This window comes from Physella acuta, unplaced genomic scaffold (assembly GCF_028476545.2).
Source record: "Physella acuta isolate Inbredline_101_S28 unplaced genomic scaffold, ASM2847654v3 ptg000822l, whole genome shotgun sequence".
NCBI lineage: Eukaryota > Metazoa > Mollusca > Gastropoda > Physidae > Physella > Physella acuta.
Window position 1 is genome coordinate 1 of NW_026732340.1, and position 18,805 is coordinate 18,805.

General features: G+C 33.8%; 2 protein-coding genes across 2 annotated transcripts; both read right to left on the bottom strand.

Moving 5' to 3' along the window:
- Positions 1 to 5,853: 5,853 nt before the first annotated feature.
- On the bottom strand, positions 5,854 to 7,842 carry LOC131951684 (phospholipid-transporting ATPase ABCA3-like). The gene is made up of 4 exons (XM_059314041.1): positions 7,826 to 7,842; positions 7,556 to 7,726; positions 6,850 to 7,045; positions 5,854 to 6,200 (listed from the first exon to the last, which is right to left on the bottom strand). The coding sequence occupies exons 1-4, from the start codon at positions 7,840 to 7,842 to the stop codon at positions 6,006 to 6,008; spliced, it is 579 nt and encodes a 192-aa protein (XP_059170024.1). The 3' UTR covers positions 5,854 to 6,005.
- Positions 7,843 to 8,919: 1,077 nt separating this feature from the next.
- LOC131951699 (retinal-specific phospholipid-transporting ATPase ABCA4-like) lies at positions 8,920 to 18,622 on the bottom strand. Its single transcript, XM_059314058.1, has 10 exons — positions 18,460 to 18,622; positions 17,843 to 18,174; positions 17,114 to 17,263; positions 16,139 to 16,327; positions 14,827 to 15,112; positions 13,718 to 13,855; positions 12,191 to 12,296; positions 11,398 to 11,546; positions 10,526 to 10,752; positions 8,920 to 9,114 (listed from the first exon to the last, which is right to left on the bottom strand). Exons 1-10 carry the CDS (start codon positions 18,620 to 18,622, stop codon positions 8,920 to 8,922), a joined length of 1,935 nt encoding a protein of 644 aa, XP_059170041.1.
- Positions 18,623 to 18,805: the final 183 nt, after the last annotated feature.

Here is an 18,805-nt window from a genome sequence, read left to right on the forward strand (position 1 = left end):
TCTCCTTTTGTAACCCCCCCCCCCCCCCCCCCCCCCAGCCTCCTAACCCCGTGTGGACGTTATAAAATGACTTATTTGTTAAACATAAATTAATAAAAATCTAACAAACGTATTTAAATTGACCCGCAATTATGTTTCTAAACAACATTGATAATTGAATCTGACTATATTTCAAACTGATGATTCGTACGGCGATTACGTGTAGGCCTACTAACTTAGCCTTCAGTCTTTTTCGGTAAGACAAGACCGCAAAAAATATTTGAAAGATATTTGTTGGCCAGCTGATACAGAATTAGACGCCAATGAAATTGAAATGAAGTAAAAACATTTTGGCGAGGAAAAATATTAAACAAAGACCATTAGGGGACAACACAATTTTTATAAATTTAATCCCTATATTGATTCACTGTATGATTTTAATTTTACATTTTTTTGAAATATTTAGTCTTTAAAGTAGGATATTTTTCGGATAGCTACAGTTTGAAGTATAAAATCAACATATAAATTCCTAGAATTAATGAAGGCTCACATAATAAGGTGTATATTTTACTCGTAGATTATTATTGTTGCAATAGCTAATTAATACTGAATAGATTTAAACAATAATTATATCTATAACAAACTCTATCACCCTCAACATTTACTAGTTAATATGCAAATTTTGTTATCGTCTTTCCAGATCCAACTGAGTCTGATACCCAATGAAACTCCTTACAACAAGAATTAAGGGCAGGTTCAACCCCCGCACCCCCCCCCCCACACACACGCACACATTTAAATCAGAAATATTGATTTTTAAACATTTATTGTTTTTAATCTACCTTAATTTCCTAGCATGTTTGAATAATTATTTTGCTTGATTAAATATTGCTCGTATTTAAAATATTTTAAAAATTAATTAGAGTAATGACTAAATTCACTTAATTTTTGAAAAAATTTTGCAACCTAAAAATAAAAATATAAAAAGCTTAAAAACTATGTAACGAAGAGGTTTCATCTGCTCCACTTGTCTTGTGCAAGAACGGGAAAAGATTATGGTATTACATTATATAAATTTTCTATGACATTCTATTACGCATTATTGTATTGATTTTCTACTGATTGATGAATTAAACATCCCCCACCCCTCTACAATTTTTGTAGTAAACTGTTAGTTAGAACCATGTCTTTTCAATTTTAATAGCTAGTGGTTGTTACTTTTTTGTTACTTTCTTATAACTAAAATAGTCCTTAGTCACAATTTTGAATTTGGTGGTTAACCTGCCCTTATTACAAAATTAGGCCTAGATCTACATTTGGGATTAAATACATTGAAATTCTACATTAGAGTATTAAGTTTTGATTTGTGTGAATGTAGTATAAATGACCTTTTACGTATGACAATAGTGTTGGATAAAATGGAATGGTATTCATACTATTTAACAATGTCTTTATATATATATATATATATATATATATATATATATATATATATATATATATATATATATATATATATATATATATATATATATGTATGTATATATGTATATATGTACATATGTATATATGTATATATGTATATATGTATATATGTATATATGTATATATGTATATATGTATATATGTATATATGTATATATGTATGTATGTATGTATGTATGTATGTATATAAATATAGATATATATACATATATATATATATATATATATATATATATATATATATATATATATATATATATATATATACGAATGGAGTTCATGTTTGTCAGACTTATATGGTCAACTTTTAAGTCTAGTAACTTGCTTTCTATCCTTCAGAGAAAGGTGCACTCGATCGAAGGGAGTGTACTCTAAAAATTTGTTTAGCTTCTATTATTAGCATTATACTCATTATACTAGCTAGATGCACACAATTTTTAAAATAATTAAAATGACAAAATAAGGACGGGGTTGTATTAAGGGGACTAAATGTTGCAAAATGATACCAAATATATGTTTATAGGATAAAAGGTTCTCTAGATATGACGGTTTTAGTGTAAAAATTCGGCGACAACTAAGCCTATGGAAAATGAAAACAAAAATTTGTCAAATATCGAGAAGATAGAAAAAAGGCTAAAGGGAAATAACTCTGCGTAGGCGCACAACTATAAAATGTCCAAATTTCCTAATACTATTTAAGTGTGAGTGGGTATCAAATAAATATAGGCCTTTGTTTACAAGGGTATGTTTTATTCTTTTGCAAGATAAACTAATGGGATATGAAATAAATGAAGACTATCAGTGTACACATTCAGCTTGTTAACATAGAATGAACACACTCGTAAAATGTTGTGTTTATAACTAATATTTCTTATATTAATAAGATTTTGGATCCCGCACAGTCTACTTGGTGAATTTAATCAACCACTGTTCAATTAATAATTTCCACCTTTATCTTATAATTTTTAAGACAGCTTAGATACATCTTTATTTTACATCTTAAATAGACCTAATGGCCTAATAATATAATAAAATATAACGGAATACGAAATCGGAGAAAGGTAGTATCGATATCGATAATACTTAGGCCTAGGGGTTTATTTTGTTAGTCGGGTTTTACAGCTTGTGAACGTCTGAAGAGAAAGTAGAAACATTTGTGAAAATAACATTAAAAATGTATAGATTCACACTAAATTCAAATTAAGTCTGAATGTTTTCTTATTTTAATTGATCTAAATACCAACGGATATAGCGACAAAACATTAGCGATACCGCTTTTCTAGATTTTTAGATTTAAGCCTCTACTATAATGCATTACGAAAAAAGATCATATTCGTTGTTAAAAAATTAAACTAAAAATCTTATAGTCTTACTCAAATCGTACCTAGTGTCATTATTTTTAGTTTTAATTCATTCTATGAATAACTTAATTTCAACTTTGTGTTAAGCTATTGTATACCTAATTCAATCATTAGTAGCACGTAGTTAAGGCCGCAACATATTAGCTCAACTGATACAATTTTTACTGTTATAAAAAGGTTAATTTATCATCACTGAATCTACTCATTTACTAGTTTAATTATTAACATTCTTTAAGAAAAAAAATGTACAAAAATTGGTGACATAATTCATATAAAATGAAGGAACATAAAAATGTGGTATCGATACCGCTAATAGGGTACCTAGTTTGTGAAACATTTTGCATAGTCGACTAAACGGATAAACCTAAAATAAATATGCTAGTTAGAAAGCTTAATAAAAAATGAAGACAATCCTACTAAAAACAGTTAGTCTCAATGTTTTACTATTTTAAGTAAATGTTTGAAAACTCACCTTTTAAACTCAATATGAGATTAACAAAAACAAGTAAAAAGTTGAAATAAAATTAGGGGTCGTCCATAAATGACGTCACACTCGTAGGGGGGAGGGGGGGTCCGTAATTTTGTGACGATGTGTGATGAGGGGGGGGGGGGGTTCAGATGGTGCGACGTCACACTTTTGCAATATAAAAAAGCAATGTTAGAAAACGAATGTTAGACGTTATTTCGCGTTTTAGAAAACTGTTTTAATAAATTGTAATAGGAATTGATTAAAATACTCTATTTTTACAGAGTTCAGACAAGATTTTAGAAAAATATCGATGTTTTAAAAAAAATTAAACCGTAATTTTGAGGAGGGGGGGGGGGTTGTAGGCTGAGGTGTGACGTCATTTTAGGGGGGGGGGTCTGGCTTTTTGCGACGACGTGTGACGGAGGGGAGGGGGGGGGGGGAGGTAAAAATCGTCCAAAAAAGCGTGACGTTATTTTTGGATGACCCCTTATACCGCTGCTAATAAGGAGGGCATATATGATTGGAATCATAATAGCGTTCTATCGTTTTTTAAACGGTTAACATAGCGATGCGAACGACTACATTTGAATTTGATTTTTTTTGTGCACGAAAGGTTTAGAGCCTGTGACGTCATATTTTATTTACTTGTGCAACTAGCTACATTATACATATGGCGAATGAAAACGAGAAATGCCAACTAGAGTTTACCACATACTTACACAACAATTTAAAAAAAATGTTTTTGAAACATGGAGTAGGGGTGGGAAGAAATAGTACTGCACCACCACCACCCCCCCCCCCAAGAAAAAATGGCTGAAAGAACCACCGAAGAAAAAAATAATATAAAAAAAACATGGAATGCAAACTTGTGATGCACTAATACAACAATTTTCAAATTTAAGTTTTATGTACGAATACAAATGGAAATTTCAAAACTTAAAACAAATTTTTTTTTGTAATTAGACATGTGTAAAAAAGACATACACGTATAAACACTGCTACATTACCAAAACAAAAATATATATGCACCCAAACATAACCAATTTCCGTCTACACATCCGCACAAGCATTCTTTAACTTAAAGATAATATATACGTAATTAAAAAGAATAAAATACGAGTTTTCGAAGCTTTTGGGTGACTTTGTTAAATATACTATGTGGTATACAAAAGATAAAGCTAGACCGTTAAAACTATATTTAAAAAAATTAGAAATAAAAATAATAACTGGCAAATAATTAGGGGCTAGACATTTCTTAAATGAATGACATTGACATAGGAGAGCTTGAGTCATAATTAATTTGCTAATTTTGTTTTGTTTTCAGATGAATTTTTCATTAATTTTAAACATTTTATGTAATACTAAAGGAGTATGCTATTACTTTTATTCCTTTTTCAGAAAATGTATGGAAGTCTTTTATTCGGGAATATAGCGACAAAATAATTAGACATTTTTAAATTAGCAGGCCTACTAATTAGTGGGTGGGCGTCAAAGTCCTGAGTCGTTCGATTATATTTGCCGCAACTCATCGTCTAGAAATAATTTTAAAAATCACGTTGCATTATAATTTATAATATTCTGATTCATTATTAGCAGATTAGTTCTTTATTAAATTATTTTTAATTTAACTTGCCCTAAAATCTTTTTTCGTAGTGTCTAGAGTCCAGAAATCTACCAGTCCAGCGCGCCCTCTGCAGTAGCGTAGTGAGGGAGGTCGGGGGGGGGGGGACATATGTCCCCGGGCGCCGACCTTAGGGGGCGCCAAAATGGGTTGGAAAAATAAATTGAAAGGTTTAGGGGGGTGCAAATCGAAAGTTTGAGGGGGGAGGGTGCAAATCGAAATCTCGAGGGGGAGTGCAAATCGAAAGTTTGAGAGGGGGTGCAAATCGAAATCTCGAGGGGGGGGGGTGCAAATTGAAAAGTTTGTCCCCGGGCGCCGGGAAGGGTCGCTACGCCTCTGGCCCTCTGTATGGTAGGGGGTTTGAGATCGGTCTTTATTACTTCAATTTTTACTTTAACGTTACCACTTTCCTAGATATAATGCTGAATAATTAATGCCCTCGTTTACGTGCAAGTTATTTAAACTCAAGTAAAATACAATTTTAAATATTCCTATTCAATTTGTCAGAATGTCGTGCGCTAGAGTTAGGATATTAATAAAAAAAACTGATCACATAAAATCACGATGTAAAACACTCCATTCCAAATTAACGACAGTTTACATGGACTGGAAGAAAATTCAAAAGTTTGAATTACAGGGAGGGTCATTTCCGCGAAAATATTGGATTAGAAGTAAATTTTCTACAGTTTTTCATTTGCAACGATGGCCAACACTTACATAATGTGATTTTTTTTTTCTGACGACCACAAGACGTGGTTAAAAATACATACGTTTTGTTTATAAGGTAGCTATCGGAGGCGTAGCTAGGGGAGTGAGGGTTGGGCGACCGCCACGGGAGGAGGGGGGGGGGATCTTAAAAAAAAAATAAAAACCTTGTTTAGAGCTGCATTACATAATTACATAAATTCGAAGTTATATAAAAAGGACTGGTACTTAGCTTTACGGAATCATTTAAGTATTTTCAACATCGATTGTGTGACACAAATATATAAATCGTCAAGGGACAGTAACGCTTTATTGCCAATGTGAATAACTGTATAAATGGGGGTGCGCAAAGATTATAGATCGCCCAGGACGTAGGAATAGGTCGCTACGCCTCTGTATCTGAGGTTTTGTTTTTGTTCATGAACATTAGAAAGACTTGTTCCAGCGAGGTTTGCTGTATGGTGTAGTGCTCAAAGTTCATGTCTTTCTTGGCTTTCTCCATCATTTTAAACATGGACGACAGGGGGAGGCTGTCTGCTGGGATTTGAAGGTGAAGGTAGGTGTCCATCTGTCCAAAGACCTGGGGAAACATTAATTTAAACAATATATTTAAACAATTAATTAATTTAAACAATTAATTAATTTAAACAATTGATTCAAACAATTAATTTATTTAAACAATTAATTTAAACAATTAATTTTAACATTTAATTTAAACAATTATTTTAACAATTAATTAAAAAATTAAATCTAAAAATTTAAGTTAAAAAAATATTCTAAAAATGAATTTAAAAAATAAATTTAAACTATTAATTTAAACAATTAATTTAAAAAAAATTAATTTAAACATTATTAATTTAAACAATTAATTTAAACAATTAATTTAAAAATATATTTAAAAAAAATAAAAAAAAATTTTTAACAATAATTTTAAAAAATAATTTTATCATTTAGTTCAAGCAATCGATTTCAACATCAACATAAGCTGAAACTAAATGTCCAGCTGTCCTGAGACCTATCGAAACAATTCGTCTAAACAACAAGGTGAGAGAGTAGGTTAACAAACAAAAAATCCGCCTAAAATAACTTTTAATTTTAAACTGCCAATGTAGATAGGTATCCATCCTACAATTACACATATATCAATGCACTTCATTACATTAATATGTACATCATCTATTAATATTACATAACATACGCAACGAATATACCATATATAACATTATTACCTCAGCCCCGTCGAATATCCTTAAAAGGTTGTCTATGATCCCTTGTATAGGTACCCCCGAGTCAGGCTTCAAGTGTACGGTTATTGTATAACCCTGGGCGTACTTTGTCTTCAGGTGTTGTGGACTGCCTAGACACATGAGCTTCCCGCCCACCATAATGGTCAGTCTTGTACATAGGAGTTCACACTCTTCCATACTGGAGATTACAGAACGTGGATATAGGGATGTAATGGAACATGATGGATTTATGCTGGATAGAGGGAAGTAATTGAACATGATGGATATAGTCTGGATATAGGAAAGTAATGGAGCATTATGGATATATGATGGATATAGGGAAATAATTGAACATGATGAAAATATTCTGTATATAGCGAAATAATTGAAGACTATTCGGATATAGCCTGGTTATAGGGGACTGGACCCATTTAAAGGAAATTATCATTCATTAGACTGGCATTTAGAAATAGACACCACACTCAACGGGCTCGACGTGGTAGAGTCGGTAAAGCTCATGGCTGCTAAACCGAAAAGTCTCGAGTTCGATGAGCAGCTCTCCTAATAGAGACAACTCAAAATCAAATTACAAAAAGAAAAGCAGTCTAAAATTGGAATCAACGGCCTATGTGGTGTATAACAATTTGACACGTACTACTTTATTGTGTTGGAGTGAATCTCTTCCATCAGAGCTAAGATTAAGGCAAACCTGTGTGACGTCAAGACGAGGGTGGAGCCAAGAGATCTGACGTTTTGGAGCAAGTCCCATATGGCTCTCTTGGCCATAGCATCCATGCCAGATGTTGGTTCATCCAGCATGACAAACTGGGGGTCGCCAATCACGGCAAGTGCTGTGGAAAGTTTGCGTTTGTTGCCCAAACTGTTGAAGATACAGTGACATGTTTGTTACTTGTCAGATAAATTATTCTTTTGAACACTACGTCTTCTTTTTCTGTTAGTCCACTGCACTAAATCCTACTCAATGTACTTTAACATTTTTGATCAAAATTATAAACATCGTATTTAAGTAATAGGATAACGATCAAGCTTTACTAATTGCAAATGCTAAACAAAATTCTCATGTCTGTCATGCGTCTGTCATGCGTCTGTCATGCGTCTGTCATGCGTTTGTCATTCGTCTGTTATGCGTCACCTTAGAAATAGAAGCCACAGTGATATTGTACCCTTCGAAGTACAAGATGGAAATAGTAAAAAAAAAAAATTACAACGTGATAATGATGGGAGCAGGACAATACCCCGGAGCAATAAAGGTAGGGGGGGGTACATTCGAAGGATGTCTCGGGAGTAATTGACGGAGGGGGGGGGGGGTGGAAGTCAGGGGGTGGGGGGTAATTGACGGGGTATTGACCTAGACCCAATAATGATGCAGGACATTCAGGTTGTTAAGATATACACAGGGTTTCGCTTTATACCTGTGTAACAGACTGTACTTTTTGTTTTCATGTCTATATTGTATTTAGCATTGTCACAGACTGTATAATTAGGTATGTTTATATTATATTGTGTTTTACATGAAATTGCATGAATGTAGAGTACCTGGCTAGCGGAAGGACTGTCTGAGCGACTCGTCATGTATTTTCCCATGCTTTTGGGTGAGATCGCTCATGTACGTATGGGGAGAGAATGGACCGTATAAAAGGTAGAGCGAAAGGTGAACGGGGGCTTGCGCTTGGACTGTGATGGTGAATGTAGGATGTCACTACGTCACTTTGATTCGTGACTGTACTTATACTAAATTATACTAGTTGTTTATCTATGGATTTACTATGGATTCATCATTTCACTGTAGTGTATAAAGTGTAAACAAAGTTATAGTTTCACAACTACTGTTGCTCGTGTGAGTATATTGAAGAACCCACAATAACAACAATGAAATTGATGTTGTTACAAGCATGTACTTTGTAATGAAGAAGAATACCTGGCCAGCGGAAGGACTGAGCTATTAATCATATTTTCCCATGCTTTTTGCTGATCTCGCACACTGACGTTGGGGAGAGAACGACGGATTAATATCAAGACTCCACCAACAGTTTTATCAACCACAGAGAATTGTTACAACCTGTATTTTTTCGCCTCTTTATCGGCATGCAGGTCCAGTAACACAGCACTAATCAGGTAATTCGTGACACCTGGAAGACTTTTCTCTGGAACTCCCCGCAGACGACCAAACAGGTAAAGCGACTCCCTGCCTGTGAGGTCTCCATGAAGATAATCGTCCTGAGGGCAGTAACCTAACATTGGATGGATCTGAAATAGGAGAACAGAAGTTGTCTCCCCATTTTGAGATTCGGAAAAAAAAAACAATACTGTAACACTAAATTCTAACTTAAGAGGTCTTTATGCTAAGCTGATTGGGGTTAGGACAGTTGCTCTAAAAGTTGAACTCGTTCCAACCCCTAGGGTTTGGTGAATGGCTATAGACATATCCTCATCGCCCTACACAGCGTTTGAAGTTATTGTACGGGGAAACATTACAAATTAAATATTGTAATGCATACTTTGTTATTGATTTGACTCATTCATCAGTAGCATAGGGCTGCAGCTTCACCCCTCCACTTCATTTTGGGCAGCTCTGTTTCGTTCAGCCAGTTTAAGCCCCGCTTTCTACTGTCCTTCTCCAGGATAATTTAGACAGTACCACTTTTTATTACCCCCCTCTCTTCCCAGGGTGTGCCAGATTCATCCCCATTAGTGCCCTAAATATTCTTGTATATTATTTTCTATGTGCGCACTTTTCTGTGTGCGCATGTTTCTGTTTGCGCAAATTTCTGGTCCTGCATTTTCCTGCTTTTGCAAATTTCTCTATGCGCATTTTTCTCTTTGCGCATTTTTTTGTTTGCACATTTTTCTGTGTGCGCTTTTTTTTCTGTGTGCGTTTTTTTCCGTTGCGCATCTTTCTGGGAACCGCCTTTAATATCCTTGTTTATCAGCTATTTTTTTATAAATCTCCACAGGTTGTCATTGGATCTTTTTTTCAGGCCATCTATTTTTAGGATTCGACGCAAGTATTTATTTGTAAAAGAATGTAGCCTGCTGTTATCTGACTCTGTAACGCTTAGGGTCTCTAAACCACATTGCAATAGTGCCTTAACAATAATTATTGTTGAAGAATCTCATCTTACTCTGGAGTTATTGGGCTGTGCAAGTTTGTTTCGTACGTAGGGTACTCAATGCACAGCTAGATTTGTTGATACGACTTTTTATGTCCTCGCATTTGTTGGTCACATTCCACAGGTATGTGAATTTATCTTTCGTATATCTTCTCCATTTAGCTGGGTGGGGATGTCATGTTTGTTATTCATTACGGCGACCTCTGTTTTATTTGATAATACTAACAGAAATTTTCGCCAGAGAAAGTTTTTGTATGAATCGAGGGGCTTATGTTCAGGTTATTTTTAATGTGAACACCAGCCAACTGACATGTAAAATTGCAAACATACAACACCATATGGTAACTGCCGTATAATATCTGCAAAACCTTTTAATTCAGTTGAGAAAGTAACAAAACATTCGTGAAGTATACTGCCAGGACACGATTCAGCATAAATATGTTTTGCCTACCTTTGATAAGTTGGAATTGAGACAATAGAAATGTAGTTACTATCTACTATAATATACAAGTGATAATTGAAACTACAGAAATGTATTTACTACCTACTTTAGACAAGTTAGAATTAAGCTGGAGACCGTTGAAGTAAACATCGCCTGATGTACTAGCATATTCCCCCGTCAGTATTTTGAATGTTGTTGTTTTCCCTGCGCCATTTTGTCCAAGAAGTCCAAAACATTCATTTTTGGGGATCCCAAGGCAAGTATTTTCAACTGCTGTTAACACTTGGTTCTTGACAATATATTTCTTGCTGACATTCACCAGAATTAATGCATCTAAATGTGGGGAGTTTTAATGTACTTTCAATATATATATATATATATATATATATATATATATATATATATATATATATATATATATATATATATATACAATATTATATATATATCAGCATATCGCTTCTCCTAGGACTAGACTGCTCTGATACTAGTTTTCAAAAATATACACAACATAGCGAGCTTTATTTGTTGTTTTTTTCTCGGTTAAACACTTTGTGAACATAAATCACTGTTGTGTAATAATAGTGAGATATAAAGTCCCGATATATATATATATATATATATATATATATACATATATAACATACATTTAAGCCTACTTTATTTATATATTAAAATTATATATAAAATATTATCTCCTATAAATTTAAAATTATATATTTCTTAATAAGAAGGACCTATTAAATATGAAATATTAATTATTATATATTAGGGTATCGAGGCCCACCTATTTAAATATATATATATATATATATATATATATATATATATATATATATATATATATATATATATATATATATATCATATAGATCTCTACGCAATATGTATATAGTTCTATGCATTTCGATTTTAATAAAAATTTGAAAACACACACAGTTTTTAAAAATTGTTATTCATACAGTCGACTAGATGTACCTGTGTCAAACAATAGCTTTAAATCAGTTTTTAAAATGCGGTTTTGTTCAGCTTCTACGTCGTCGTCTGCACTGGTGACTGTTTTATTAACAATTACCCTTCCAGCCTTTTCAATTTTACTCACAAGTTGACCTTCTAAGACCTGAGACCTATAAGAAGAAATGTATTTTCTATCCGATTATTAAAATAGACTCCGATATTGGAATAAAAATTAAATTATTAAGAATTTTTTAAAGAAACTATCACCCGAAGAATAGATTAAAGTTTTGAACACGTTTTTAGAATTGTGCATGTTTTTAACTAGCGTGTTGCTAAAGATCTAAGAATTATAGAAAATAATCGATGTTTTAAAAAGATAAATCACGAAAGGTGAGCTGTGACTTCAATTTAGATGTGTATAGTAAAGTTGTCTTTCAGACTTGGCGGGACACCGGGCAGGTGAAGTAGAGCTCACCTGTTTCTGTGACCCAGCATATGAGGGACGGTGTAGTCAGCATCATGCTCGCCCGAAATCGGTAATTTTAGAAGACAAAAACATATTGGCTTAGATGTGATGTGTTTAAGATGTGGGGGATGAGGGGTGAGGTCTAGGTTTTTGTGACGTCCTGTGACTGTTTGGAGGAGGAGAAGGGGGTCAACAAAAGTGATGCCATTTATTAATGACCCCCTAAACTGACAGTTATCCAAATGATAAAGCGTGGTCTAGTATTCATAAATTTGTGTAGATAAAACTACAAAGATATGGATATAATTATACATTAGCATACCCTATACAAAAATATGTATTGTTTACCTTAGACCTATAGTGTTTTTATATTCCATGAAGAAAAGTAAACCCCAGGCACATAGTGCGTGTATAGCAAAGAATATGGAGTGTTCTTTGGTATATTCCATCGACTCTACAAGAAAAATTCATGTCAAACACATTATATATGTATTAGTACTTACATTTATTTCCATCTAAGTTTTTCTAGCAGGCTACATGCTAAGGCATTAGTGTAAAAACAGGAGAGGTGGAGGAAGAGTAAGTTTTCTTTTTTTTTTTTTTTTTTTTTTTTTTTTTTTCTGAAAAAATTCATTTTAAACACCTTAGAGAATTGTGCACAATCTAAGTAAACAATTACGGTAACAAATTATTTATTAGTTTTCTACTTCGATTTTCACTAGGAAAATAAATAACTTTAAGGGCCTGTGACCTCCTTTGCCAAATTGAGGGGGAGGGCCGCGTTTTCACCAACATAAACAGGAATTCCGCCAAACGTTTAAATTGACAGTGTGTTTTCTTATATAGACCGGTCACTTTACGAACTGATTGAGTGGCCTGGACAATGTCCGATGTATGTTAAGTTGTGATGACGTATTAATTATTCTGACTGCGATTTCATTGTGAGTAATGTATTCCTCGTATTGTGATTGTACAAGAATTCACCGTGTCTTTCCTCTTGAAGTTATTTACGAATCCTCGTTGAGTTTTTGTGTCTGATACTCTTTAGTTGTTGTCATCTGTTGTTAACCATTCAAAAAGAATTCGGTACGTTCGCTAACTTTACACCTGGTAGAGTAGCGCTCGTAATAATATTATTAAAACAGAACCACTACTACATTAACAAATATATTTTAACTTTTATATTCAGAAAAGCTTGCAAATATATGAGTTCTCGACCGTTTGAATAAATAGCATTCACATTTTTCAGCATTGTTTTATTTAGGGAACTGTTGGTGATATTAAACCTCAAAGTGAGGCTCACAAAAAAAAACAAAAAAAAAAAAAAAACCAACAAACAACGGCCATGATTTTCTTTAAATGGGGATCATGTTCCCCACTATTAATTTTACTCGAAAATGTATATCTCTGCCTGGCCTACGAGATTCCGAATTTTACGTAGTAGAGACTGAGACTTACAAGACCTATTTCCCTTAAGTAATTACCCCATCTTGAAAATACACATATTATTCATGATATTTGAAAATAAGAAGCCAGACTGTAGAATGATTAACATTTGCTATTTCTAGGAATAATATACAAAGCAGAATAAGCTGTACATTTGAAAGTAAGAAGCGGCTGAGTTATTCAAAATGTCATAGAATTGTATCTTATTGTAAAATGCGAAGATAGTGTAGTCAGCACTATGGCTTTACGTTTGCTAACTTTAGTCAGGTACCCTTTAAATCCGCTCTCTCTCTCTCTCTCTCTCTCTCTCTCTCTCTCTCTCTCAATCTCTCTCTCTCTCTCTCTCTCTCTATATATATATATATATATATATATATATATATATGTATATAACGATGCAGTTAATAGGTAATTAGAAATACCCCTTACCTTGTAAAGTATTAAGTGCGATCCCCAGTGGAACGACATAATATTTCGAATATGGCGATGTGACCGCAAGAACGTAAAGCACATAAGTGGTGAATTCCGCCTCGAAAGATTTATCACTTAGCATCAGAGTCGTTAAAACTTTCAAATAGATGAAACAAGTTTGTGTTATACATTTTACCTCACAGTTTTAAATAGCTGTAAATTAAATAGTTTTATAACAAAATAAACAAATTAATTTATTTTTTACTTGGTGCTTTAAGAACTACGCAAAGCCACACAGAAATTAGTTTTCGATGCATTTTTAAGTTAAATAATTAGTTTACGTAAATATTAATATAAAATAGACATTATTAATTATTTATTTTGGAAAAATCAATTACAACTAAAACTACACCACGAAATCATTTTAAGCTTCACATTTTATTGACATTTAGGGAGTTTTATGATTTACTATGGGCCAGGGCAAAGTTTGGGTTGAACGGCAAAAACTGTTAATGACATACGAAACTAAAGCGAATATAGAATTCGGCTACTATTAAGATTTTTAACAGATTTGCCTAAGAACTGAATCATGGTTTGTGTGGTTAGAAAAAGGTAGAAGACATTATTGCGTAATAATGGAAAGAGATATAAACACGCATGTTTTTTACCATGATACTTTGGTAGATTCAGAACACAATGGTTCTAATATACTCGAAAAAATGAAAATCGTAATTAGAACTGTCTGGCTCAAGGGAATATATATATATATATATATATATATATATATATATATATATATATATATATATATATATATATATACTGTGCATTTAGTATTATGGACAATATTTGCATCGATTATCCATTGGGTAACATTGAGTTTGCAAAAGGACACAAACAGTAGTCAACTCCAGTATACCTATCATCACACCACCACATACGACCATTGCCAACAGGCCTTACGAAATACCGGTCTACCATCACACGCCAGTCTCCCCCCCCCCCCCCCCCCCCCCCAACTCATTTAACAGCCCGAACGTGTTAACCGGAGCTGTATTTTCTATTTCGGTCATGTTACAAATAGCCCAATGATATGACATAGAAATTTTTTTTTTAAATATACGTACAATTCACTACAATATACACAATTAAAGTGATTATTGCGTTCGGGATTCTTAGAAAAAACGTCTGGAACAAATAACAGAATGGGAGGATGTCCAGCATAAAAAGCAGCTGAGTGAAAATGAGCATTGGCAGGTGTAGAGTTAGTCTGTTCACCGACTTCTGACACAGAATGACTGGCCAGAACATGGCAGCAAAAACTAGTTGAAGGCAGATATCAAACAGGTAATTTGCGAACCAGAAAATCCAAACTGGGACTCCTGTCATAGCTTCAAGCTGTCTGGCCCCACTCTGAAAATAGAACATAAGGTTTTAACAGGTATAGATTGAAATGTATTATACACAATACAGTTATTATTTTATTTGTAGATCATTTGCGCGATTTTATACATTTTTCGGGAGAGGGGTGTGGACACTGGTAAAAGTATATATTTTCTATAAAAATTACATTTCGTTTTGGGGGGGGGGGTAGATTTCCTTCGGAAGGAACTCTGCATGGTTGCTAAACCGAAAAGTCCGGAGCTCCCGAGCAGATAACTCGACAGCTGGGGACAGAAACCTACCTAGGAGAGAAAACTCCAAAACTACAAAGTTTGTTCTTGACGAATAAAGGCTATGGAAGCAAATCCAGAAAGAAAAACAGGCTGAAATCAGCCTGTAGTTCATAACAAATAGACACGTAATGCTTAATTGTATTGGAGGAAATCCATTCAAACATAAAAAAATAAGAACGAAGAAGCAGAAAAAACCATATTGTATTCAGAAAAGACTAAGGTCTCTGAAAATTATTGTTGTGAATTTAATAAATTCGCATATGCATTGATTCATCTTTGGAATATCAGCGTTAAGATGCATACAGGCAAATTTATATCGGTAAATTGGTTCCATGACAAATGATCTCAGGACAAATGATCTCAGGACAAATTATCTCAAGGACAAATGATCTCACGGACAAAAGATACCAGGACAAAATATATCAGGACAAATGATATCATGGACAAATGATCTCAGACAAAATATCTCAGACAAAATATCTCACAGCAAAATTTTAATAGTGTATTTGATAGTTGATCTGAATTTTTTTTTATAGACTGTCATACGGTTTTGTTTACTATGTTTAATATTGTTTATAGGCCTATATACTAATTGTGAGAAATGTCATTTGTCCTGAGATCATTTGTCCTGTCACCCGGTAAATTAGGCATCTGCGATAGACTTAAAAGAAAACTTAATTTGCTGTTCTCTAACCATGTCAATGTGTACTACAACTGTGATATAAATTTGCCAAAACATAGATAAATTGAAACTGATACTTACATTTCTTTCGCTGATCAACCAGCTAATTATGACTGTGTGCAAGGAGAGTAGAGCTAACAAGATGCACATTACACTCAACATCGGCATTTGGATTTCTCTGGAAGATACATGGTCGGGTAGAACCCCGCTTTGTATGGAGTAGTTAGTGCCAAGCCAGGCTCGGATGTGGGCGTTCAGGAAAAGATCTACCTAAAGGTCCATTATAGTTACGCTGTTAGATCATTAACGTGTATATTAATACATAAATCAGCGCTTGAGGGCACTGCTAAAATGATTGAAATAGGTAGTTTGTATGTGTACAGAAATTCAGCTTGGTAACATGTTATTTGGGTAAATGTGCAGGCGCTTCAAATTGGGCAGGCTCCTGCCATGAGGCGACAAAACACGAAGGCCGGTGCCGGTTGGCCGAAAAGTCCACGATGAGTGGGACAAAACTGACCTCGACTGACCGGTGCCTTACATGAGCTATATATCGAAAACAAATTCCGACGTAGGAATCTTTTCATAACTCCTGAGGTTGTAGACCGACCCTCAGGGGTGGCAAAAAAACAAAACTATGATATGTTCCGGAAAACTCCGGAAGACCTTTAGAACTGACCGGTCCGAATTTTCCCTAAATAAACGGCGAGGACTAAAAAATGACCACTATATATATATATATATATATATATATATATATATATATATATATATATATATATATATATATATATATATATATATATATATATATATATATATATATATATATATCCTGCCAAATTTAAAGCGCATGGGGCGCCAGGAAGTGCCCAAATGGGCACCCGACGACTTTTCTCTCTCTCTCTCTCTCTCTCTCTCTCTCTCTCTCTCTCTTTTTATATATATATATATATATATATATATATATATATATATATATATATATATATATATATATATATATATATATATATATATATATATGTATATGTATATGTATGTGAACAATCTTACCGCGACGGGCTCACTGTGGACGTAATAACCCTGATAGTGAACGATACTAGGACTTGGTGGTTGGTTAATCTCAAAGCCCATCATCATCTCCGTTTTGTATCTTCGCATACTGTTGGCGCGGACCCATCGAAATATATTTCTGTTAAATGCCTACCGTGGAGAAGAGAGTTCTGTTTATATTTTAGTTTTTTAAAAAAGAAGAAAGGAACAATATAAACAAGCATCAAACGGTCGTAAATAGGCTGTGCCCAAGTAGTTAGGCAAATTAAATCGGCCCGTTCTTGACTTAAATTTTCAGTGTATTTCATTTTTTCAAACCAAGCCTGGGGATGACAAACTGACACGGATTACTCTTAAAATAGCAATCAAACAACAATAACAATACGACAAATTGGAAGGGTTATTTCAAATAACCTTTATTAGACATAAAAGCAACAGCTACCACAGGTATTTTTTTTCCTCGCTGCCACCAGGTTTTTTTCGTGGCCCACCGAGTTTTGTTTTCTTGGCGGCCCACCATGTTTTTATTTTCTTGCCGACCCACCAAAATTTTTTTCAGGGCCCCGCAGATAGCCCAGTCCACCCCTACCTATTTGACGCAAAAGGACACCCAGGCTGGATTGATACAACTTTCGTAGTTTGAACAGATCGCAGCAATTTTATAAATTTAGAAATATTAATTGACATATTATGACTCAAAATACTTTGAAAACAAATAACAAAACTTACCAATGACCTGTTGGGCTCTACCACAAGCACGTCAGGAGGAAGAAGAGACATCAACCCGTGGTAGACGGCCACAGAGTATTTGTCGCTTGGTTTACCAACAAGGATGGTGATATTTTTGTAGTCACTGAGCTTAAAGTCCATTGGCAGAGTAAAGTCAACGTAGGTACTTGCTACGTACGCCGCAGTCAAAAGTAGATTCACCAGCAACACTGATATCAGTGTCAGGCAGCTCCGTTTCAAAATAATCATTCTTTTTATTAATATAGCTTTGAATTGACACATGTGTAGTTCGACTCTTGTGTTTGTTGCTGCTATCCTATCAGGTTTAGTCTCTGGTTAAAAAAACAACAAAAAAAACAACAAAACTTGTAACTATATACTGAATACGTAGAGCGTACTTCACTGTATGTATTTTTATAGTGTGTTTTTAAATTAAAGTAAGGCTTAGAATCGAATTACCTTGATTAGCTACACTTTGTTAAAATTCGTTTTAATTAGTAGGCTTTGCAATTACTTCTTAATAATTTACAAATGTTAAACGTAGTGTTGATGTCCAAATTAGTGACCCCTACTACCAGTTACTAATTTAGTCATAAATATTCAGGGAGTTAACTTACCTAAGACTACACTCTGCTCTTTATCCATCTTGTCATCTTCTTGTAAATCTGGCATTTCCTTGACGCTTGTGCTCAGTTTTTGGCTTGCTGAAGCCGCCTGGGACGTGGTAGTGTGCCTCAATGTGGACTGTCTTGGTGTCGGATCGACTTTTGTGTTGCCCATTTCGACAAGTGAACTTGATTTGACATCAGCGGAAATTCTTTGATTTCAGGTAGATATACAGTTTTATAATATAAAATCTATATACAGATTCATATATATATATATATATATATATATATATATATATATATATATATATATATAAATATATGTATATATACATACATATATATATAATATATA